At 39.8% G+C, this 25,417-nt stretch overlaps 1 protein-coding gene across 6 annotated transcripts in view; it reads right to left on the bottom strand.

The window, feature by feature from the left end:
- Nucleotides 1-21,903, bottom strand: part of LOC117310592 (immunoglobulin-binding protein 1-like) — a 35,965-nt gene extending 14,062 nt beyond the window's left edge. Inside the window, exons 1-5 of one of the 6 annotated variants that reach the window (XM_073799770.1) lie at nucleotides 21,690-21,903; nucleotides 21,012-21,305; nucleotides 11,962-12,043; nucleotides 10,310-10,389; nucleotides 9,501-9,613 (exon numbers count right to left, since the gene is read on the bottom strand). In XM_073799770.1, coding sequence (XP_073655871.1) covers nucleotides 9,501-9,613; nucleotides 10,310-10,389; nucleotides 11,962-12,043; nucleotides 21,012-21,305; nucleotides 21,690-21,880 — 760 coding nt within the window. In that variant the 5' untranslated portion in view covers nucleotides 21,881-21,903. Of the gene's footprint in view, nucleotides 1-9,500; nucleotides 9,614-10,309; nucleotides 10,390-11,961; nucleotides 12,158-21,011; nucleotides 21,306-21,689 lie in introns of all 6 variants that reach the window. The other 5 variants (XM_073799769.1, XM_033850304.2, XM_033850309.2 and 2 more) reach the window with 5 other exon arrangements.
- Between the last annotated feature and the right edge of the window lie 3,514 nt (nucleotides 21,904-25,417).

Genomic DNA, 25,417 nt, shown 5'->3' with positions numbered 1-25,417 from the left:
TTCCAATTTATTTTTAAACAGTATATTTTAAATTTGTTGTTTTTTGAGTGTGTCTTTCTGGAATGTTTCCCCCCCGCCTTTTTCTCTTTTTTTTTAGTTGAAGTATAGTTGATTTACAATACTGTGTTAGTTTCAGGTGTACAGCAAAGTGATTCAGTTATATATATTTGTTTTTTCAGTTTACATCCTTTATATCACTTACATGTGGAATCTAAAAAATAACACGAATCTATATACAAAACAGAAACTGACCCACAGACATAGAAAACAAATTTATCATTATCAAAGCAGAGAGAGAGGGAGAGAGGGAGGGAGGGAGGGAGGGAGGGAGGGAGGGACAAATTAGGAGTATGGGATTAACAAACTACTATACTTAAAAAAGATAAGCAACATGGAATGCTTTTGATTCTCTTCTTTTTCTCCTTATGATAATTTTCTGTGGGATCTGACCTTGATTAATTTTCCATTCATTTTTCTCACAGCTTTATTGAGATATTTTTCACATACCATAAAATTCACACATTTAAAATGTACAATTCAGTAGTTTTTAGTATATTCAGAACTGTGGAACCATCATCACAATCTGTTGCTCATTCTTATGTGTGCTAAGCTTTCCTGAGCTTTTAGAAAGTATGGTTCAGGGTGGCTTTCTAACTTCACAGAGGCTCCCTTTCTGCTGTTTTTATATATGTTAAAGGAATACGATGACTTGCTTGATTAGAGTTCTTGGTTCTGGTCCTGTCTTCCATTCTTATCTAGACCTTTTCTTTCCTTATTCTTTATTGTCCCTGTTCTGCTCAATCTGAATTTTATTATCAGCAATTTCTCCTCAGTGTGGGACGGTGTATGAGTCAGGAGATCTGGTGGCTCATTTTCAAGAGTTCATTAAGGGTTAGCCTGCTCCATCCCTTTCAGACCTTCTGACCACAGGTTCCTTGTATTCATTCAGTTTTTACTGGAGGGCAAAACCCCTCCCATTTCAACTAATGTTCTTACACTGAACTGCCACACTTTTATTTTTTTCATTAAAAATGTTTAACTGAAGTATAGTTGACTTACAATATAATATTTGTTTCAGATGTACAACATAGTGATTCTATATTTGTGTCAATTATGTGCCATACAAAGTTATTATAATATTATTGATTATATTCCCTGTGCTCTGCATTATATCCCTGTGACTTATTTATTTTATAACTGGTAATTTGTATCTCTTAATCCCCTTCACCTATTTCACCCATCCTCCCATTCTCTCAACCACTAATTTGTTCTCTATATCTATGAGTCTGTTTCTGGGTTTTTTAGGACTCATTTGTTTTATCTTTCTCTGTCTGACTTATTCACTTAGCATAATACCCTCCAGGTCCATCCATGCTGTCACAGATTGCAAGATTTCATTCTTTTTAATGGCTTAGTGGTGTTGGGAAAACTGGATAGCTACAAGTAAAAGAATGCAACTAGACCATTTTCTCACATCATTTACAAAAATAAACTCAAAATAATTAAAGACTTAAATGTAAGACCTGAAACCATAAAACTTCTAGAAGGAAACACAGGCAGTATGCTCTTTGAAATTGGTTTTAGCAATATTTTTTTTCATCTGTCTCCTCAGGCAACAGCAACAAAACCAAAAATAAACAAATGGAATCATATGAAGCTAAAAAATTTTTGCACAGCAAAGGGAACCATCAGCAAAACAAAAAGGCAACTTAACTGAATGGGAGAAGATATTTGCAAATAACATGTCTGTTAAGGGGTTAATATCCAAAATATATAAAGAACTCATACAACTCAGTACAAACAATCTGAATAAGAAATGGGCAGAAGACTTGAATAGACATTTTTCCAAAGAAGACATAGAGATGGCCAACAGGCACATGAAAAGGTACTCAACATCACTAATCATAAGGGAAATGTAAATCAAAACCACCTCAAATGCAATGAGATACCACCTCACGCTTGTCAGAATGCCACGCTTTTTAGTGAATACCTGTTTGCTGTTTTGGAATTCTCCCATTTGTCAGGTCTTTCACATGGTCTGTCAACTCCTTGTGCTTTCTCCTACACAGATGTCCATTCCTTGTTGATCTTGTGGCTATGAATGATTTGCCCTTAACTGTTTTTATTTTGAGTTTCATGGGGATACACTGTCACTTAGTTTTGCTGTAAATATTATCCATGAATTTTTTCTTTTGTCTTTTTACTGAAATATAACATACATGCAGAAAAATATACACAGTATAGCTCAATCAATTTTCACATCTGAACACATCCATGTAATCAGTACCCAGATTAAGATACAAAACATTACTAACTCTTCAGAAGTCCCCCTCAGATCCAGTTCCATTCTTGATCTCCCACTAAGGGTGAGCACCATACTGGCTTTTAACTGGCATATACAAGTTTCAGCCATGTCTGAACTTTATGCTCTTTTGTGCCTGACTTCTTTTTATTCAAATTATGTTTGTAAAATTTAGCTATATTTGTTACTTATAAGAACTATAGTCTATTTAACCTTATTGCTAAATAGTATTTCACTGTGTGAATATGCCAAAATGTATTTATCCATTCTACTATGTATGGGCATTTAAGTAGTGTTCAGTTTGGGGTATTACAAATAATGCTGCTATGAGCATTCTTGTACAAGGCCTTTGAGGAAATATGGTCTCATTCCCCTTAGGTATATACCTGGGAGTGAAACTGCCAGGTCATGAGGGTATACATATGTTTGACTCTTGTGCAACACTACGACCACCAACCCCCCTCAAGGTTCTCAATCTTTATTGTTTCCTTTCTTCCATATACTTTAAGCTAATTTTGTTCTCGTTTTCTCCGACGTCTTAAGTTAGTACCTTAGTAACTGATTTTACCTTTCTTTTTTCTCATATAACTACTTAAAGTTATACATTTCCCTCTCAGCACTGCTTTAGTTATATCCCACAAGTTTTAATGTATTTCAATATTATTCAGTTAAAAATACTTCTTAATTTTCTTTGTGATTTCTTCTTTGACTGATGGGTTATTTATAAGTATCTTATTTAATTTTAAAATATTTAGTGAATTCCTATATGTCATTGATTGCTAACTGAATTAGATTGTGGTCAGAGAGCATAGTGCAATTTCAATCTTTCAAAGTTTATGGAGGGACTTCCCTGGTGGTCCAGTGGTTAAGAATCCGCCTTCCAGTGCAGAGGACAAGAGTTCGATCCCTGGTTGGGGAAATAAGAACCCACCTGCCATGGGGCAACTAAGCCTGTGTGCCACAACTCCTGAGCCTGTGCGCTCTAGTGCCCATGCGCCACAACTAGAGAGAAGCCCACACACTGCAATGAAGGGCCCACAGGCCGCAACGAAAGATCTCACGTGCCACGATGAAGATCCCATGTGCCACAACTAAGACCCAATGCAGCCAAATTAATTAATTTTAAAAATAAATTACTTAATTAAAAAAAGAAAGTTTATGGACACTTATTTGGTGGCCCAGAATATGGTCTAAGTTAGTAAACGTACAATGTGCATTTGAAAAAAGGTGTATTTTGCAGCTACTGGATATATTTTTCTATAAATGTCAAACAGGTTAAGGTGGCTGTGAATTTTCTCCAGATCTTTTATGTCCTTACTGATTTTCTGTCCAGAAATTCTTTTAGTTACTGAAAGAGAAGTATGAAAATCTCTAACTATGGCTGTAGATTCATCTATTTCTCCATTAATTCTGTCAATTTTTTCTTCATGTGATTTGAAGGTTGTTATTAGTCACAAACATGTTTATGATTGGTATGTCTTCCAGATAAATTGCCCTTTTTATCAGCACTAAAAGTCCTTTTGAAAGTCCAGTAACACCTTTTGTCTTGAAGTCTACTTTATCTGACATTACATAGCTACTGCAGCTTTCTTATGTTTACTGTTAGCATGGTATATTTAGAAAATCTTTCTACGTTCCACCAATCTGTACCTTTATATTTAAATGCATCTCTTGACAGGAGATCAAGAGGGTGGTGTAAGAAGAGGTGGAGGTCACCTCTCCCCACGAACACATCAAAAATATATCAATGTGTGGAACAATTCTCACTGAAAACTAACTGGAAATTGGCAGAAAGACTCCTGTACAACCAAGGTTGTAAGAAAGATACACAGAAGTCCATAGAGAAGCCTGGGTTCCACTCATGAGTACTGCGTGGGTAGATTGCCCTCAGGTAGGGTAGGGAAACCAGTAGCCTGCTGCCCTAGGCTACTGGTTTCATGCAACAGCCATGCTGTGCTCTCCAGCCAGAGCTGAAAGAATGTTCTAGCCCTGCTCACTTCATGCCATATGCATGGCACTGGATCTAGGGTGGCCAGGACCTGGGAAAAGACTTGACCTTGAGATGGAGAGGTGACCTGGCCCTGGGGTGGAGCCCAGATGCAGCAGCAGTGGTGACCATTGCTGGAATTTACTCAAGAGGCACCCCAGAAGCAGCCCAGACTTCTTATGGCAGCAGAGCTGCTGGGTCTCCCACAGCTACTTTGCTGCATGTGTACCCCAGCCCAAGCTGAATGTTCTGGCCCTGCTCACTCCATGACACAGTGTGGCACTACAAAAAAAGGAAATTACAGGCCAGTATATTTGATGAATATAAATGCAAAAATCCTCAACAAAATATTAGCAAACCAAATCTAAAAATATATAAAAAGGATCATATACCACGATCAAGCTGAATTTATTCTAGGGTCACAAGGGTGATTCAATATATGCAAATTAATCAGTGTGATACACCACATTATCAAAAGGAAGGATAAAAATCACATGATCGTCTCAATAGATGCAGAAAAACCAATGTGACAAAATTCAACATCCATTAATAATAAAAACTCTGAAAGTGGGTATCGAGGAAACATATCTCAACATAATAAAGGCCAATTAGGACAAACCCACAGCCAATGTCATACTTAATGGTGAAAAGCTGAAAGCCTTCCTGCTAAATTCTGGAACAAGACAACGATGCCCATTCTCGCCACTTCTATTCAACACAGTATTAGAAGTCCTAGTCACAGCAATCAGATAAGGAAGAAATAAAAGGCATCCAAATCGGAAGGGAAGAGGTAAAACTGTCATTATTTGCAGATGACTTGGTACTATATCCAGAAAACCCTAAAGTCTCCACCCAAAAACTATTAGAATAAATGAATTTAGCAAGGTTGCAGGATACAAGATCAATATACAGAAATCTGTTGCATTTCTATACACTAACAATAAAATATCAGAAAGAGAAAGTAAAAAAATATCCTGCTTAAAACTGCATCAAATAGAATACAATACCTAGGAATAAACTTAACTAAGGTGAAAGACCTATACTCTAAAACTATAAAACATTTATGCAGGAAACTAAAGATGATACAAAGAAATGGAAAGATATCCTGTGCTCTTGGATTAGAAGAATTAATGTTATTAAAATGGCCATGCTGTCCAAAGCAATTTACAGATTTAATGCAATACCTATCAAAAGATGCATGATATTTTTCCACAGGCCTAGAACAAATAACCCTAAAATTCATATGGAACCACAAAAGATCCTGAATTGCCAAAGCAATCTTGAGGAAAAAGAGCAAAGCCAGAGGTATAATGCTCCCAGACTTCAGACTATACTACAAAGCTACAGTAATCAAAACAGCATGGTACTGGCTTGAAAACAGACACACAGACTAATGGAACAGAATAGAGAGCCCAGAAATAGGCTATGGTCAATTAATCTATGAAAAAAGAGGCAAGAATATATAATGAAGAAAAGACAGTCTCTTTGATAAATGGTGCTGGGAAAATTGGACTGCTACATGTAAAACAATGAGATTAGAACATTCCCTCACACCATATACAAAAATGAACTCAAAATGGATTAGGAGACCTAAATATAAGACCTAAAACCATAAAACTCCTAGAAGAGAATATAGGCAGAACACTCTGACATAATCGTAGCAATATTTTTTTTGGCTCTCTCTCCTAAGGCAAAAGAAGTAAAAGCAAAACTAAACAAATGGGACATAATTAAACTTATACACTGGGAGCAAATATTTACAACTGATGTGACCCATAAGGATTACTACCCCAAATATTATGAACAGTTCATACAATTCATCATCAAAAAAACAAACAACCCAATAAATGGGCAGAAGACCTGAAGAGACAGTTTTCCAAAGACATACAGATGGCTAACAGGCATGTGAAAAGATGCGCAACATCAATAATTATTAGAAAAAATGCAAATCAAAACCACAATTAAGTATTACCTCACACCTGTCAGAATGGCTATCATCAAAAAGTCTACAAATAACAAATGCTGGAGAGGATGTGAAGAAAAGGGAACCCTCGTACGCTGTTGGTAAGAATGTAAATTGGTGCAGCCACTATGGAAAACAGTATGGAGGTTCCTCAAAAACCTACAAATAGAACTACCATATCATCCAGCAATTCCATTCCTAGGTATATATCTAGAAAAAATGAAAACACTAATTTGAAAAGACACATGCACCCTGATGTTTATAGCAGCACTATTTACAATAGCCAAGAGATGGAAGCAACCCAAGTGCCCATCAACAGACGAATGGATAAAGACAATGTGGTATACATATATATGTACACATACATACACACAGAGAATGGGCTATTACTCAGCCATAAAAAAGAATGAAATTCTGCAATTTGCAGCAACATGGATGGACCTAGAGGGTATTATGCTTAGTGAAATAAGTCAGACAGAGAAAGACAAATACTGTATGATATTATGTATATGTGGAATCTAAAAAGTAATACAAATGAACGGATATGAAAAACAGAAGCAGACTCACAGATATAGAAAACAAACTTGCGGCTACCTAAGGGGGCAAAGGAAACTGGGGAGGGACAAATTAGGGGTATGGGATTAACAGATACAAACTACTACGTATAATATAGATAATCAACAAGGATATATTGTATAGCACAGGGATACTCATTATCTTGTAATAACTTATAATGGAGCATAATTTACAAAAATACTGAATCATTTTGCTGTACACCTGAAACTAATATTGTAAATCAACTATACTTTAATTAAAAAACAAATAAAATGCACCTCTTATAGACAGCATGTGGTTGAGTCTGGTAATCAATCTCTGATTTCTAATTTGAAGGTTTACTCCATTTATATTTAACATAATTACTGACATGGCTGAATTGGGATTTACCATTCTGCTATTGGTTTTCTGTTTATCTCATCTGTTTTTTGTTTCTCCATTCTTTCTTGCCTTTCTCCCTTTTAATTTCTCCATTGACTTTATAGCTTTCTCTCTTTACATTATTTTTTTAAAAAGGCCTTAGCTTTAGAGCAGTTTTAGATATACAGTAAAACTGAATGAAAAGTACATAGCATTCCTATATACCCCTGCCCCACACCGACACAGCCTCCCCCCACTAACAACATTGAGCCACAGTGGTACATTTGTTATAATCAATGAACCTAAATTGATGCATCATCATCATGCAAAGTCCACAGTTTACATTAGGGTTCACTCTTGGTGTTGTACATTCTATGGATTTGGGCAAATGTATAATGACATATATTCACCATTACGGCATCATACTGAATAGTCTACCTGCCCCCAAAATCCGCTGGGTTTTGCCTATTCGTCCTTCCTTTTCCTCTAATCCCTGGCAACCACTGACCCTTTTACTCTCTCCATAGTTTTGCCTTTTCCAGAATGTCATGTAGCTGGAATCATACAGTAGGTAGCCTTTTCAGATTAGCTTCTTTCACTTAGTAATATGCAGTTAAGGTTCCTCCATGTCTTTCTATGTCTTGATAGCTCATTCGTTTTTAGCAATGAATATTATTCCATTGTCTATATGTACCACAGTTTATCCATTTGCCTACTGAGGGCATCTTGGTTGCTTCAAAATGTTGGCAATTATGAATAAAGCTGCTAAAAACATTTGTGTACAATTTTTGTGTGGACCTAACTTCAACTCATTTTGGTAAATACCAAGGAGCATGACTGCTTGATAGTATGGTAAGAGAATGTTTAATTCTGACAAACTGTCTTCCAAAGTGTCTGTACCATTTTATATTCCCACCAACAATGAATGACAGTTCCTGTTGCTCCATTATCCATGCTAGCATTTAGTGTTGTCAGTATTTTGGATTTTGGCCATTCTTATAGGGGTGTAGTGGGATCACTGTTGTTTTAACTTGCAATTCCCTAATGACACATGATATTGGGCATCTCTTCATATGCTTATTTCCCATCTATATAATCTTCTTCAGTGAGGTGTCTAAGGTCTTCTACTCATTTTTAAATTGGGGTGTTTAGGGACTTGCCTGGTGGCGCACTGGTTAAGAATCTGCCTGTCAACGCAGGGGACATGGGTTTGAGCCCTGGTCCGGGAAGATATCACGTGCCACAGAGCAACTAAGCCCCTGTGCCACAAATACTGAAGCCCAAGCACCTAGAGCCTGTGCTCCGCAATGAGAAGCCACCGCAACGAGAAGCCCACACACCGCAACAAAGAGCAGCCCCCGCTCGATGCAACTAGAGAAAGCCCGCGCCCAGCAATGAAGACCCAACGTAATGAAAAGTTAAATAAATAAATAAATAAAACTGGAGTGTTTAATTGAGGCATTGCTTTACTATCTCTGGGACTCACTGTTTCAAATGGGAAGGTGACAACAATTCATATCATTGTTCTTCTGTGTGTAATATGTACTTTATCTCTGGCTGCTTTCAAGATTCTCTTTTTCTTTTGTTTTCGGCAGTTTGACTACGACGTGCCTATGCTTGGTTTTCACTGTATTTAAAACCTGCTTAGTTAGGGCTTACTGATATTTCTAAATTTGAAAATTTGCGTTTCACAGATTTGGGGAATATTTCAGCCATCATTTCTTCAATTTTTTTTAATGGCCCCTTCTCTCTCTTTCTTCTCTCCTACTGGTATTCCAATTGTACATATGGTAGACATTTTTACATTGTTCCACAGGTCATTGAGGCTCTTCATTTTCTACCAATCTTTTTTTTTTTTTCCCCAGATTGGCTTATTTCAAGTTAACCAACGCTTTCTCCTGTCATTGCCAATCTATTAATCTCAACCAATTAAAAAAAAATCAAAATATAGTTGATGTACAATATGTTAGTTTCAGGTGCATTACAGTGGTTTGACATTTGCATATATTATGAAATGATCACCACCATAAATCTGGTAACTATCTGTCCCTACACAAAGTTATCATAATATTATTGACCACATTTCTTATGCTGTATATTACACCCCCATGGCTTTATTTTATAACTAGAGGTGTATAGCTCTTAATCCCCTTCACCTATCTCCCCTCTCCAACCTCCCTCTCCTGTGGCAACCACCCGTTCTATTACTCAGAATCTTTGTCCAGATTTCTTTTGCTTTTAAAGGGCAACAATACTTGGTCTGAATTTAATTGCTCCAGAGTTAGGGACCAGTAGTGAAGTAGTATAACTACTCTCCTCCCACCCCTCCATACCTGATGTTTTCTTGGCTATACCCTGATCGGGTAATGCTCCAAATTTCTGATGCTGGTCATACCAGTCATTCACTGTCATAGATGCCAGACCTGGATAACCAGCTCCAAATACTCTGCAAGAATCACACTGCACTTAGAAAAGTAAACATAAATAGCTCTATTAAAAAGCCTCTTCTCTTTAGTCATAAAGTCTGTGTCTGTTTCATCCTTGCTCCCCTACCCAGCTATCTTCTGAGGATTTGTGCAAACTCCTGTTAGGATATGTAAAAAAGGAGAATTAAAGGCAAGAGCTTTCATGAGAAGATACATAGCCCAGAATCATCTCCCAGTAAGCAATCCTGGAGGCTAACGCCCCATAGAGGAGTGATGATACGAGGGAAGGAGTATTTATACTTGGAGGGTATAAAAGATACACAGAGGAAGAAGACTCTTCTGTCACCCTATGGAAAAGCATCCCAAAACTCAGAATTAAAACCTAGATAGGCAAACATGTCCTTTTGAGAACTGTAGCTCAAGGAAACAGTGGGAAACAATTTTAAGGTCTACAATTCTCCCTTAGATTCTTTTCTTTTTTCTGTTTTTAATTAGTTAATTAATTTTTGTTGGTTTCCTTTCTAGCCTATTTTTAAGCTCAAGTTTGTGAGGGAAATGTCTGATGAAGACAGAGAAAGTATCAGAGGAGATAATATCCCTCTGATGAAAGAACAGCCTCCCCAGGTGAAGCCATTACCTTCTGTTACTCATGCACTGTAAATGAACCATAAAAGCAGGGGGCTTGCAAAGGCAACCCACTTTTTAATACTACCTACTTGGTTTGGACCATGTTCCGAGTGGGAACAAACAGTTTCATTGGAGGCCTGTCCTGATGAGATGAGTGAGAAGTTGATACCTAAAAAGGAAATTAATTATCAGAAGTGTACTTATCATTCTGCCCACCCCACTATGCAGGCTCTTATGTGTTTAGGTGCTTGAAGAGCCCTACTTATCAGTCTCTAACATATATATGCAGAATACTAATGGTGGAGGTTGGTTAGCTCTCCTGAGGTGGCCCAAGTATCTTGCTGGAAAGGGAGGAAGAGAAAGCTCTCCCAGGAACCATTTCACCACAAGTGAAAAATTACTTGACTTTAAAATACTCCCCTCCAAAGAGGAAGATTCCAAAGCCTTCTTCCATGTTCCATCTAAAACCCTTGAGCTGAATTTGAAGCCCCTTTCCTTAGCCTGGCCTTCAGTGCTAAAGCTGAATTATGAAGACCCTTCTGCTAAAACCCTGTCCAATGTAATTTTGCTATTAACTGTCATGAGCTCCCTAGGGTGTTTTAGAAGTGGATGTTCCTAAATGCAAGGAGGTGAAGAATGGGTTAGTATCTTTCATATATAGGTGTATAGAAATGTTTCAAGGAAACTTGGCTGTCCAGGGGCACACCAAAGAAAAGATCAAAGAAAAGATGTTCACTTGCTTCTAAACTCCATCACTTCCAGAGCCAATCCCAATACCAAATGAGAGGGCATAAAAACAAAAAACTAAGGAGATGGGAGGATCCAGAAGAGTCCAGCCTCAGGATGCTTGTGAACCACTCATCTAGATATGCCCAAGGGGCCTTAAGGTTTTAGAATACTAATTGTTCATTCTTTGATCCTTTCACAGGAGAAACTAGGTTGATGTTACCCTGAGGCAAAAGCTCCTGAGCTAATTAGTGCAAATCAAATTAGCAAGAGGTTTCTCTGAGGACTTAAATGCCTGCAACTAGCTGATAAATTCAACTCAATTCATGTTATATTCTGAACCAAAAAATAAGTGGCAGCAGAGCCTAATATTTTGAAGTAGCAGCTCCAAAACACGGTTATGATCTTCAGAGGCAGCCAAAGTGGGGTTACAACAAATTTTCTTTACCAATATGCCCAATATTTTGTGCACAGAGATGTCCTTGCTGTGTTTCATACTTGGGTGACCTAAGGTGTGAGAGTGTATCACTGTGTAAGGTTAAATCCTGGTTTCTCCCCCAATCTAAACACATTCCATGTCTTTTGCTTTATCTTCTTTTTACTCTTTTCTCTTTCTCCAGTTACACACTTCTTCTTCATTCCCATCCTATCCCTCTTCCTGTTTATTACAGTCACGCATAGGTTTTCAAGGCCCACCTCCCTATGCCTTCCTTCAGCAGTCATGACTGCTCACAGCCCAAACCAATTTTCACTTCAGAGAAGGCTCTTTCCCTCCTAGCATGTCACAAAATTACAAAAGACTGGAAGTGTGTTACAGGTTAGAAAACACTGGGGAACAATACTATAAGCTAGAAAGAAAGCTATCCTAGTGAACCTTCAGCCTTCCTCCACTAATCTTAATAAGAACAATGATTTTATGGAGACTTAAAAGGATTTTAATTCGATTACTCTCCTGTAGAAGATTCAAATCTGTGACAGTAGCTTTTTTAGCGATATAGGCAGCAACCAGGCTTACCTCTTTTGAAGAGTCTTCTCCTCTCAAGATCTTTATCTCCTGGTCAATGCTCTCAATCTCTTCTAGGCTGATACCAATCCACCTTCGAAGGTGAAGGAGGTAATATTCATGAACATGCTCGTCATCTGCCTGACCACTTTCCACAGCAGATTTCATTGCAGACAACCTATTCTCCACCTCCTTCTTCTGCTTGTATCTGTTCCACAGAAACACATTAGCCATGAACTTAAAAATAAAGAGGTGTTCCTTCAAAAGAAGGCCACAATACAATTTTACCTTTACAAATGACCAGGTACACCGATTTCCATTTAGGCAAAAATACAGATTCTATATCTCAGAATTTGCCACCAAGGCAGTTCTCTTAAGACTACAAGGCAATGAAGCGATCAGCAGAAGCTGAGAAATACATTCTGAAACCAGAAAAAGATCGAAGTAACCTGATCTGAGCAACTCTTCCCATATTTTGAGATGGGAGTGCCTTAGCAACTTTATGACATCAACCTTTACTAGGTTGGGTGCTTAGTATATACAATGTCCATTTGGGAATTACAGATTCAAATAGTCATAGAATCTTAGGGGTCATTTACCTGCCATTGATGCTGGAATTCCTTGTGAAACAGCCTAAAAAATGGTCATCTCTTCTTTTCTTATGGGCAAAACATTTCCAGCTCCTCTAACTCATCCTAGTATAATTTGAAGACTCATATCCACCCCGCCTGCCTTTTTCAAGATGCCTTCTAGTACGTTATCTGTCACTCACTGGACGACTATTTACTGAGTACCTATTGTGTGACAGGTACTGTTCTCAGTGCTTGAGACACAACAGTGCATACAAGAAAGTCCTTGTTCTCTTAAAGCTTTCATTCTAGTGTGAGAAGACAGAGAAAAAGAAATAGATGAGTCAGGTGGTGGTGAAGTGCTCTGAAGAAGGAAAAAAAGCAAGGTAAAGTGGATAGAGTGATGGTGCAAAAGTAGGGGTGAGAGACTTCTTTGAAGAGATGACATTTGAGGAAAGACTTCAAGGAAATAAGGATGGAAGCCATGCCAGTATGTGAAACAGTGTTCTAAGGGAGAAAAGCAAATATGAAGCGCCTGGGGTGGGAGAGTGCTGGCCTGACATGTTTGAGAAATAGCAAGGAGGTCAGTGTGGCTGGCATGGCGTGAAGAATAATAGGAAGTGAGGTCAGAGAGATAGCCAGGACCATAATTTGTAGAACCTGTAGGCCAAGAAGACATGAAATATCAAATGTCATGATATTTTGAGAAGAGAAAGCCACTGGAAGCTTTAAAGTAGAATACATGAAATGAACTTTTTTTTAATGGACTACTCTGTTGTGTGTAGACTGTGGGCAATGGGGGGAGGCAAGTGTGGAGCACGAAAATCTGTAAGAGGATATTGCCACAATCCAGGTGAGAGACAGTGACGTGAAATAGGGAGGTGGTGAGATGTGGACGCAATTAAAATATAACAGTATTTGTTGATTTATTGGATGTAAGGTCTTGAGGCAAAGACAGGAGTCAAGAGAAAACTCCATGACTTCCAAGAGAAGTATCTTGAAATGTCTATGTCTGGAACCCCACACTTAGACCTCCAGAATCAGACACTCCTCTGTGCTTGTTCACCCAAATCTAGAGTTCTTAACTTGAGGTCCACGGACAGAGTTTGGAGGGAGGGATGTTCTTGAACTCCCCGAAATTTTGTATAGAATTCTACGTGTATGCTTCTTCTTCTTCTTTTTTTTTCTCCCTGGGGAGAGGTTAAGGAGGTCCACGACCCACAAAAAGTCAAGAACCTCCCCTCTGGAAACATTCTTTATTATAAAAACTTTTAGGCTCTTCTGCTCCTTTTAATCAATAAGTGGGCACTTTATGTAATGTTACAAATAACTGTCACAGCATCATCATAGGTGGCCTTCTGAGTCAAACACTACACAGGTCAGTTCCTACTTCATGAATTCTATTACAGATATCACTTGAGAACATTTAACTCTGGTGCCACTCCTACCCCCATCCTCTTTCCTGGATGTACCTAAGTCAGGAAAAAATACACACACACACACACACACACATATCAGGGCCTTAGAATGTATGTAATCCAGGGTATATTCTTGGTTAGTCTATTGGGCCTTTGAATAAGGTTCCTGTGCTTCCTTTCCTATCCTCTGCATGCATGTGGTCTAGTCACATTCTCTGGTCTTTCCTTCTTCTGTACTTCCTTTGCTTCTATGACTTTGCTCCTAGTCATCTTTGGGACTTCTAAGTTCCTGAACTCCTATTCTTTGGGGCCAGTGTTTTTTAAACCTTTCTGTCTTAGCAGAAGAACGCTTTCTTCTTGTAAGAGCTTATTTGGACCTCCAAAAAGTAATAAAAGATAAAATCCACCTTGGTTAAATCAGAGGAGGGCTCCCAACATGCCCCCTACCCATGCACTGTGGTGGAATCTTAGGGCTCGAAGGAACAGATTGTAAACCACTGTCCTAGGCCTTTGTCACTGTTCTAGATTTCCTATGGTGAGCCGCTGCATGCAAACACTCCCTATCACCCTAGAATTCCCCACTGCCTGACACCCTTCTGACTCTGGGCAACTTTCATCATTCATTCCCCTTTTCTGTTCCCAAGGTGCTGAAGAGAGGTAACGAATTACAAATTTGTGTCAAATGAGTCAACTACAAATTCATATGATCAAACCTCAGTGGAACGGTCACTCTTGTTCAGCTATCTTTTTGCTCATTTTTTTGTGGATTCCATGCCACCATCATGCTCACCAGATGGCCAGCCAATGTACAAATTCAATTTCCCTTTTTAACTTAAAATCTCTATAGCTTCACCTTTCCTCCTCTCCTCTTGCCTTTAAGCAGCTAATGTCTTTACCATTCCACTTTGGCTATCAATCCTGTCCCCACCCACATTCTTCCAAGCCTCACTCAATCATCCTCCCTGTCATTAGCAGTTACAATTTTTTACTCTACTGGTGCCTTTCCCCTATCCTAGAAACACCTTCCCTCAATCCATGTTCTGCCTTTTCAAATGACCACTTTTCTCTCTTTTCTAAACAGCACTAGAACTGGGAATTTGAAGACCTGAGTCTAAAGCCTGCGGGGCTTCCCTGGTGGCGCAGTTGTTGAGAGTCCGCCTGCTGATGCAGGGGACTCGGGTTCGTGCCCCAGTCTGGGAAGATCCCACATGCCGCGGAGTGGCTGGGCCCGTGAGCCATGGCCGCTGAGCCTGCGCGTCTGGAGCCTGTGCTCCGCAACGGGAGAGGCCACAACAGTGAGAGGCCCGCGTACCACAAAAAAACAAAAACAAAAATAAAGCCTGGTCACTTACCAGCCATGTAACTTTGGACAAGTCAGTACTCAGAGCCCATTTCCTTATTTCTAAAATGGGATAATATCTGCTTCATGGGGCTGTTAAGAGGGTCAAATAAACAATATTCATGAAAGTGCTTTGTAAGCAGCAATATATTGTTATCTGATGGGAAAAACTGACGTTAAGGGAGGCCAGATGATACCCATCTACTAGGTGGCAGAAATTGGACTGGTAACCCCAGGCCTGGCTCCAAAGCCCAGGTTTTTTCTGCTATACTCTATTGTTTCCATCTTTCTGATGACTACTCTGTCCTTCCCAAAGATACCTCAAATACCTACTATGATCCAACTACCGGTTGGGTACCAAGGATATAATGATATAATTAGGATACTAAGGATAAAATTAGTCAAGGTCTCTGACCTTTAGAACTTCCAAGTCTAGAAAATAACAGATTGTTATGGCCTGGTAAGTAACATAAACTAAGTGCTACAGTATTTGGGAGGGAAGACAGGTAGAGAGAAGCTTCAAAGAGGATATGACATTTGTCCTCTCTCTTCCCCATGCTTCTGTAAGTACTTTTACCTGTACCTTGTTGAGTCTCTTACCTCTGCTCTTTCTTTCCTCTTCCTTCTCCCTTAATTTGCCCCAAGGTTTTATCCTTGACTTTTTTCTCTCTCTACATGTTTTTTCTTGGCAAACTATCCACACCCAGTGACACTCCTGAATTTTTAGCACTAGTAGCAAAACAGTCTGATAAGTTTTAGTTACACGTTTCCATCTGTCTATGGACATGGCTGTCCAGTTGTCACTTCAGGACCTAAATTCAGTAAACCTAAAACTAGACTCATTACTTACCCAGCTTCTACTTCTCCAGTTCTGTTGAAAGAATGTAGGTACAGTTAATCAAGACTTATGCCTCAAAGATGGGAATTAGAGAAGATATGTGAAGAAACAGGTTTTGAGGGAGAGAGAGAACATACCATTCAGGTGTTTTATGTAGGATGGCCTCAGTGTGTAAAGTCATGAGGTGGGGGATAGAGGACTTACAGAAATTAAACAAGGATTTGAACAATTTCTTTTCTAATCATATAAATGCTTCTTGCAAAAGTAATATCTCTAGGTCTATCCACCTAATTACAAATAGCTCAATTTCGTTTTTTTTTATGGCTGAGTAATATTCCATTGTATATATGTGCCACATCTTCTTTACCCATCTGTCATACAGAGTGAAGTAAGTCAGAAAGAGAAAGACAAATACCGTATGTTAACACATATATATGGAATTTAAGGAAAAAAATGTCATGAAGAACCTAGGGGTAAGGCAGGAATAAAGACACAGACCTACTAGAGAATGGACTTGAGGACACAGGGAGGGGGAAGGGTGAGCTGTGACAAAGTAAGAGAGTGGCATGGACACATATACACTACTAAACATAAAATAGATAGCTAGTGGGAAGCAGCCGCATAGCACAGGGAGATCAGCTCAGTGCTTTGTGACCCCCTAGAGGGGTGGGACAGGGAGGGTGGGAGGGAGGAAGATGCAAGAGGGAAGAGATATGGGAACATATGTATATGTATAACTGATTCACTTTGTTATAAAGTAGAAACTAACACACCATTGTAAAGCAATCATACTCTAATAAAGATGTAAGAAAAAAATAACATCTGATAGTTGTAACTTCATTTTTATCACTTCTTCCCAGTTGACGTACTATTATAACACGTTAACTTGTCTTTCTGCTCTTCTCTTCCCTTTCAATGTTCCATACACATCACTTCCTTATAGTCCTCCAACCATACTACTCTTAGCTTCTGCCAAATCAGACTATTCTCCATTTCCTGTACATACCTCCAACTACCCTGCCTTGGGCTTTTGCTCATGTTGTTCCCCCCTGCTTGTCAAGAATAAATATATTTTGAGCACCTTCTATATACCAAGCCCTGTGCTAGACATACCACAGAGAACAGGAGAGAAATGGCTACTGCTCTCATGAAGTATACATTCCAGTAGGGGAGAAAGACAAAGCCCAGAAAGACAGATAAATAAAGAGCATTCCATGCAAAGAGAACAACATGTACAAAGACTCTGTAGAAGGAAAGAACTGGATCTGTTCAGAACTGAAAGAAGGCTATTACGGCAGCAGTCTAGTGAACAAGAGGAGTATGATATACGACGAGATTGGAGAGAGGCAGGTGCCAGATCATCCAGGTCTTTTTGGATATTTCAAGTGCGAGATGCTGGTGGCCTAGATGAAGGTATGATAGTGGAGAAAGAGAAACAGAAGGACATAAGGTACGTTTTGTAGCTAGAACTTGCAGGCCTTGTTGATGGACTGGATGTGGCAATTCAGAAGGGAGGAACTGAAGCTAACTCCCACGTTTCTGGCTTAATACCTGGGTGAGTGGTGGTCTGTTTATTGAGATGGTAAAGACATGAGTGTGGGGGCACATTTGGGGATTAAAAAGCCAGCAGTTCAATTTAGGGCATGTTAAGTTTAAGATGTCTGTGAAACATCCACATATGGTATGGTGTTCAAAGTCAGGAGAGGTCTGGGTTAGTGATATAAATATGGGAGCCATTAGCGAAAAGATAGTGTTGGTATCTCATCTGTCAGGCATTAAAAAACAAATTCACAGATCAAGCTTTCTAACCAAAGAAATGCAAACCAAAACAATGTGGTATCTTTCCTGCTTGCCCATCTGGGTTTTCTAAGTGTTGCCATTCAATACTGTTGCAGTGGGACATACTTTGAAACTTTGTTATTGTGGAAAGCAATATAATTACCATCAAGAGCCAAAATATTCAAACCTTTTGATTTAGCCACTGGTCCTTCTAGAAATCTGTCCTACAGGAACAGTGACAGATGCAGTTATGTTTCCTCATAACAACAAATCAACAAATCAACCCATAAACAGGCTAAGCATGACAATAAAAGATTAGTTTAAATAATTATGATATGACTGTTAAGCTGGAATACTATTTAACTATTAAATACCACAGCGTCAAAAGACATTGGGAAACCAAAACAGGATGTTAGGTTTAAAAAAAAAAGGATTAAAAAATCTATATTTATGGTATTCTTCCAAATTTATTAACTAAAATAACTATATATCTGGAAGGAAATACATCAGATAGTTAACAAAGATCATCTCTGAGTGCTAGGATGAAGAATTATTTTTAATTTAAAAAAATGTTCTGTTTTCCAAATTTCTACAATGAGTATTATTACTTTTACATTCAGGCTAACCTATAATTTGCATTTTTAACCATCCTTCTAGTCTCACCTCAAATGCAACTACATTCGGAAACCTTTCCCTTAACCCTCCAACCAGATGTGATCACTCCCTGGTCTTTGTCCACAACACCATTTGCATCTCTCTAGTGCATTTACAGTCTTTTTTTGGGTTATATTATGATTATTTGGATACCAAACTCACTGTTTAAACTACTGTTATATGCCAATGGGCTTCCTACCTTCCTATATTACGATTATTTGGATACCAAACTCACTGTTTAAACTACTGTTATATGCCAATGGGCTTCCTACCTTCTTACAAAGGACATGATACTGAATTCCACTTCATATCAGTCTATCCCATTTCCTCAAAAATCATTCTCTGTCACTCACTAGCTCTTAACTTTATTATTCTTTAAAGCCCTTACCACCTAAAATCACATTTTTATTTACTAGCTTACTGTCTGTCTCCTCCACCAAAACAAGAGCTCCATGAGGTCATGGACTTTGTCTGGGTCTCCATTACTTAGCACACAGTAAAGGCTCAATAAATATGTTAACTGAATCAATCAATTTTCAGGTCTCTAGACCAGGCCTCTCCTCTGAGCTTCATGCTACAGATACCTTGACTTGGATGTCTCCTAGGCACCTTAAATGCAACATGTCTCAATATACAATTCATACTCTCCCCTATCTGTTCTTCCTCTTCTATTCCCCCATCTCAATGAGTTCCACAGCCACCCACCTACATCAGAAACATGGACATCTTCCTTGCTGCTTCCTTCTACCCTACCTGTCACAACCAATTGATCATTTTCTGCAGATTCAACCCTATAAATATATCCCCTCCATCCCTTCTGCCATTGCAGTAGTAAGGTCTCATCACCTCTGTGACGTAACTGAATCTAATCTTCTCCCTCAGAATGCTTCCTAACTGCTGCCAGAGTATGCCAGTTAAAATGCAAATATGACCTTGCTACCCTTTAAGACAAAAAAAAAAACCCACCTCCGGTGGATCCCTAGTCACAAACAAATCTCAAGCTCTTTAGCATAGCCTAATAATAGGTAAGATTTATAGAATATTTACTATGTAACACATACTATGCTAGCTGTTTTATGTGGCTTATTTTATTAATGCCTCTTAACCCTATGAGATAGGTACCACTGTTACTTAGACTTCACATATGAGGAAACCTGAGGCTCAGACAGGTTACATAAGTTACCCAAAGTTCAATGTCTTATAAGTAAAGCTGGTCTCAAACCCAGGTCTCTCATTCCACAACCGGTACTCAGTTACAAAGATACAACAATAGCTGACTTTTGAGCGCTTACTGTATCGGACAATGTGGTAAGAGCTTTTTCTCTGCTATTTTATAGGACCTATTATTATCCAATTTGACATCTGGGGAAATTAAGGCACTGAGGGATTAAGCAACCTACCCAAAATCAGAATGATTAAATTTTGGAGCTGGGATTCAAACCCCCTTCCCAAGTTCTCAGGAACAAGGTCATTCTTTCACCTTCCTCGCACTCCAAGCTCTCCTTGGTGTGAACCCTACAAATTCTTCAGCACCATTCTTTCCCCTTCTTCACCACCCACTTTGTGTCCTAGCAACACCTAATTGCTTACGGTTGTTCCCCACCCCAGCACTGTGGTCTTTAATGTCCCTGTAGCTTTACTAATGCTATTATCTCTGCTGGCTAAAGCCCTCCTTTCTTCTTCCTCTAGATGATACTCCTATGCATCCTTAAACAACTCATCACAGGAGTCACCTCGTCCAGGGAGCCTTCTCCTCTCTCCTGCTCCCTCTTTGGTTAGGTGCCCCTCCTGTCTGCTCTCCCGATAAGCTGTGCATTTCCCTATCACATCATTTTATAATTTATACTGTTTCTATGCCTCTATTCCTCACCACACTGCATGCTCCTCCAAGGCAGAGACCACCCATATTCATACAAACACCCATACTTAGTTTGAATCCCCAGTGCCTAGCATAGCTCCTAAACACTGTGAGCACTCTTTTTAAAAAACTAAACTAAGAGAGTAAGCAAGGTGTTCAAGGTCACATAATAAAGTATGCCAGTACTAATATTAGTTCAGGATGTTACACACCTCATCCAGTATTGTTAGAACAGAGCTTCCCAATCAATTGACCATAAATGGACTATAGGTACAAGATATTTGTGCCCTTCAGAGATACCTCACTGTACCATGTGAGTATTGCTGTGCTGTGATGTGGGAGAGACTGGGAGACACTCTGCTAAACTACATTGCTGTTGTTGGCAACCATAAGGTGCTAGGGATCTGACAGTTAGGTATGATCATTTCAACCAAGGCAGTGGTTTCTTGAGAAACTCAGGAGTTTGCTCTCACCAGGGCCTATGCTAAATAAGAATCCAAAGAGTGACACACACCATTGTTTCCCACCCCACCCCCAGAAAAAAAAAACAAACATGCACCCCTCCCCACCAACAGCACTGCCATTGGGCAGTCCTCAAATGACCCACCTCTCTATTTTAGCCTGTCTCTGAGATGCCATAGCAACGAGGCTAGGATAGGCCATGGAGGAATTAGCAGTGTTATTTTCAGTGGAGTTGGTCTTGGTTTTGGGCAGCTCAAACTCTGCCACATGATAGTATTGGCACTGAGTTAAGTAGTTTAAAAAGCGTTCTCGAGCCCACTGCAAATTATCTAGACGCTTGCTGGGGTTGACTTGTTTCATGGCGAATGCTCCTTGAAATGCTGGCACCATCAGGTACTTCAGATCGCTGGAGACAATCTCTTCCAAATCTTCATTTCGGCTGGAAAGAGCAAAGAGAAGGCTGTGAAGTCTGGCTGGGCATTAAAACTGTGGCCCTGTCTTCCTGGGGGAGGGAAGGGCTGGGGTGTGGGTGTGGGTGGGACAAAGGGAGGAGGCACCGGGAACAGCTGCCAGTTTTCTTCACTGACAGTGGCTGTGCGCTCACACCCAATGCCTATGCAAATAGCCAACACTAGGGAGCAGAGTCGTGTGATACTTATCTCGGAAGAGAGGTGGAGAATGTAAACAATGTACACAAGGTCGCAGTGGGAGGTAGGAAAGAAAGGCTCCGGGTTTTAAAGGTCTCCTGCACCCATGATCAACGGTTCCGCCCTTGGTAACTATTATTACCTACGTTCTCAGTCATACTACCCTCTCCCCATACCTGAACAAGTCGAGCTCCGATAACATTTCGGCAGCCTTCTTCAGGAGGTCCAATCCCTTGAGCACCTTATCTTGGATGATGCGGGAGCCGGTGGGTTCAGTCGCGACTTCCACTTCGTCCAGAAGCTGCTTGCTGGTTTCGAACAGCTCGGGGAGCCGCGGCAGCAGTAACTCGTCTTCGGCCGTTGCCATCTTGGGGCAGGGAAGAACACCGAAGACCTCACTTCCGGCCCTGGGACAAATGGGCGGGGCTGCCAGCAACGAAACCGGACGGGGCGCAACATTGGTCCAGTGGCTCCATTGTTACCTAGGCGTCGGACGACTACTAGAAGCGGCTGTCAGATAAACCTAGCAACTGTTTCCGTAGACTCATTTTACCAGGCTGTCTATTACCAGTATTAGGCATCTGTTACAGACACACAACGCGCGAACAAACAAGCAAACCCTAGGTGCTGCTTTTCGCGTGTCTACTCGTCGCCGATCCGGGTCTGGGCAGTGCCGTACGCTCTGAGGCGCGGGTGTGATGAGGCTGCTGTTTCTAAAACAGTATTTGTGAGACTAAAGATAATTTGTTCCTGCATATTTGCTTGGATTAAGACATAGTTTTACTGTTGCCTAAGAGAAAAAAAAATATGCAGAATTTGAATTTGGTCTTGAACTTTGTAAGCCATTTTTCTATGGCTTTCAAAATGACAGTCTTCATGAGAATCGCCAGTTACTTTCACAGTGCATATCGTATATTCACATCATCATTTATGTATTACATTGCATCTTATTGAGATAATACCAAGACTAAAAAGTGGTTAGAAAAAAGGTAATAATAACAATGAGTCATTTATTGTGTTTCTGTGTGTAAACACTTTATCCCATTAAATCCCTGTTGTGTATGAGACATTTTAAAAAAAAATCCTAGTTTAGGGGAACCAGAAGGGCCCTTAGAAATCTTGTAAGTATAATGTCACTTAAACTTTTTGTAGTAGCAGAACTCTTTTTCCAAACCAAATTTTAGACAGGCCCATAGTTTTTAAAAGGGCTGCTGTGTTTGAAGTAGATACACAGAAGCCTTCCAACTCAGCCCATCTTTTCCCCAACTTGTGCAGTGGCACACAAGGCACCAAAGCACTTCTGAGGGCTCTAAGCACTCGAGGGCTCTAAGTAACACAGTATAAAAAGCACTAATCTAGCACAGCCCCCTCATTTAGCAGATGAAGAAACTGAGACCCTGAGAAGTTAGGTAACTTGCCCAAAGTTGCAGAGCTAGGATGACTAACTGGTCGACAGTATATAGAGTGAGTCGGAATGGGGAGAAACTAAAGTCCAGGAAAATAGTAGAAAGAATTTTAAGTAATCTATGCATAACTACAGAAATGAGATGACCTTTCAAGTATTTCCTGTTGTGCTTCTCTGATCGAAATGATGTTCATTTGTCATGTTTGGACCAACACAGATTTGTTATCTTAGATAAATTTTGTGAGTCATGAGAGAAATGGTATAGTAGACCTTTTCTGGCCTGTCTGAATTGAGGCACTTGGCAATTTAGACCTTCTTTGGTCTACTGCTGTTTTGTCTTGAGCGAGTAATGTTCTACTGATATTTGTACCTGTAATGCCAGCAATAACACTAGATGAGGTCATATTGTGCACAGTGTAAAGCCAAGAGCAGGCTGTAACTTGCCAAAAATTATATATGGAATAATGACTTAATCCCTAGTGTTCAAACTATCTTCACTAAGTATTTCTGAGATTTGAATTTGCCTCCCTAGTAGCCTGTTTCTGAATGAAGAAGTTCATTAAGCCATGAAAGGAAAAACTCCAGTACAATGAAGACTGAATTAAATGAAAGATTTAAATTCCTTGTATATCCAACTCTGAGGAATGTGGTAAAACAGTTACAAACACTCTGGAGACTGATATTTGAGTCCTACGTCTGCTACTGAGTAGCTGTGTGACCTTACAGAAGTTCCTTCCTTTCCACATTAGTTATGTGCTACCTAAATCCTAGGCACTGGAAATTTAAAGAACAAGACACTGGGTTTGAGACCTTAAGGGGCCCATAGTTCAATGGGAAAGACCAGTAAACAAGTAATCAAATAGGAATTTGGTAAGAATGGAGGGAATAACTTTAGCCCTGAGGGGGGCATTCTGTTAAAGGTCAAACTCCATACCTGACTTTCTGATCCTTTTGACCTGCTGCTGACATCCTTTTCATTCTGTTCACCCATGGATCCTAAGCTCCACCTTTAGCTGACTCTCCTAGTTCTCCAAACTATCATGTCCTCTTAGGCCTTCATGCATTTACATGGGTCGTGCCTTCTGCCTGCAATGTCCTTCTCTCCGTTGTCTGCCTGGCAAATCTGTATTTAGTACTGACAACTTAGCTGAAGGATCACTTCCTCCAGAAAGCATTTCCTGTTCGTTTACCTGCAGGTGAGGTATCCTCCTCTTAGCTCTTACAGCACTTTATTCATTTCCCTATGACAGTACTGGACTATGGTTTTCTTTATTCACAGCTGTCTCTCAGTAGCCTGAGAGCTCCTTGAGGTCAGGGAGTGTCTTGTTTGACTTTGTTTACCTCAGCACAGCACCTGACACTGTGGGGTCATTAAGTAGGGACTCAGTGTTAAATGAATTACAAACAATAATACCTTACCTTCTCTGAGTGCTCATTTCCTGCCTGTGCTAAGTATTTTATATGCATTTTCTCAATCCCTACAACTGCCCTATGAAATAGGTGTTGTTATATCCTTATTTTACAGATGAGGAAATTGTGGCTCAGAGAGGTTAAAGTAACTGGCCCTTTAGTGTTCCCTTACCACATTATTTGAACCCAACTGCATTGAATCCAGATCCTATTCCACAGCCCATGCTTTCAACCACTATACTATACTACAAAAGAGGGGGTAAATTACAGACCCAGTGAAGAATGAAAGGGGAAATGAACATGTAACAGATTGTGCTAAAAAGTAAAAGGAAGGAAGGCTGAATCAGTAGGCTGGCCCACATTATGGAGGATGTGGAGTCAGCCAGAAGTGTGTAGACTTGATGTGCTGCAAGCAATAAGGAGGCATTTGGTTTAATTCAATATTTATTAAGGACCTATTATATGCCAACCACTGTGCTAGCTGCTGGGATATAAATATGCATAGTCTTTGCTCCCAAAGCTCTAACTGCCAGGTGAGGGAAACAGACAAAAAGTCAATGTAAAGTGGTATATGATTTTATAGTGATACATAGTGATACATTGAGAGTGATACATCTCAAAGGAGATGATGCCAAAACTGAGTCTTGAATGGTGATAGGATGTGTAGGGAATTTGAAGCATTTCACTATTATTGGAACTTACAGTTGGATGCAACAAAAGGTAGGTAATTAATTCATTCAACGTGTATTTATTGAATGCCTGCTATGTGCAAGACACCGTTCTAGGTGCTGGAGTGAATGAGACAGACAAAACTCCTGCGCCTGCGGATCGCAAGGCAAGCAGGAGCTACTGCATGCCCATTTGTACAGCACTTCTTTCCAAAGAACTTGGAAATGTCTTAACTGCGCCCCACAGTAGCTCTGAGAGAGACTACAGTAGGTATACTGGTCAGTCTTTCCAAAATGTGGAGGCATACTGGTGATATGACAGATGAATTTAGGTGGTACATGGAGGACCACTTAAAACATTTAAATAGCTCTAAGCGATACCCCTAGCAGCCTTCTAGCATTAGAGATAGAAGGCTTCACC

This window comes from Tursiops truncatus (assembly GCF_011762595.2).
Source record: "Tursiops truncatus isolate mTurTru1 chromosome Y unlocalized genomic scaffold, mTurTru1.mat.Y SUPER_Y_unloc_1, whole genome shotgun sequence".
NCBI lineage: Eukaryota > Metazoa > Chordata > Mammalia > Artiodactyla > Delphinidae > Tursiops > Tursiops truncatus.
This window is presented reverse-complemented; position numbering and strand designations above follow the sequence as displayed.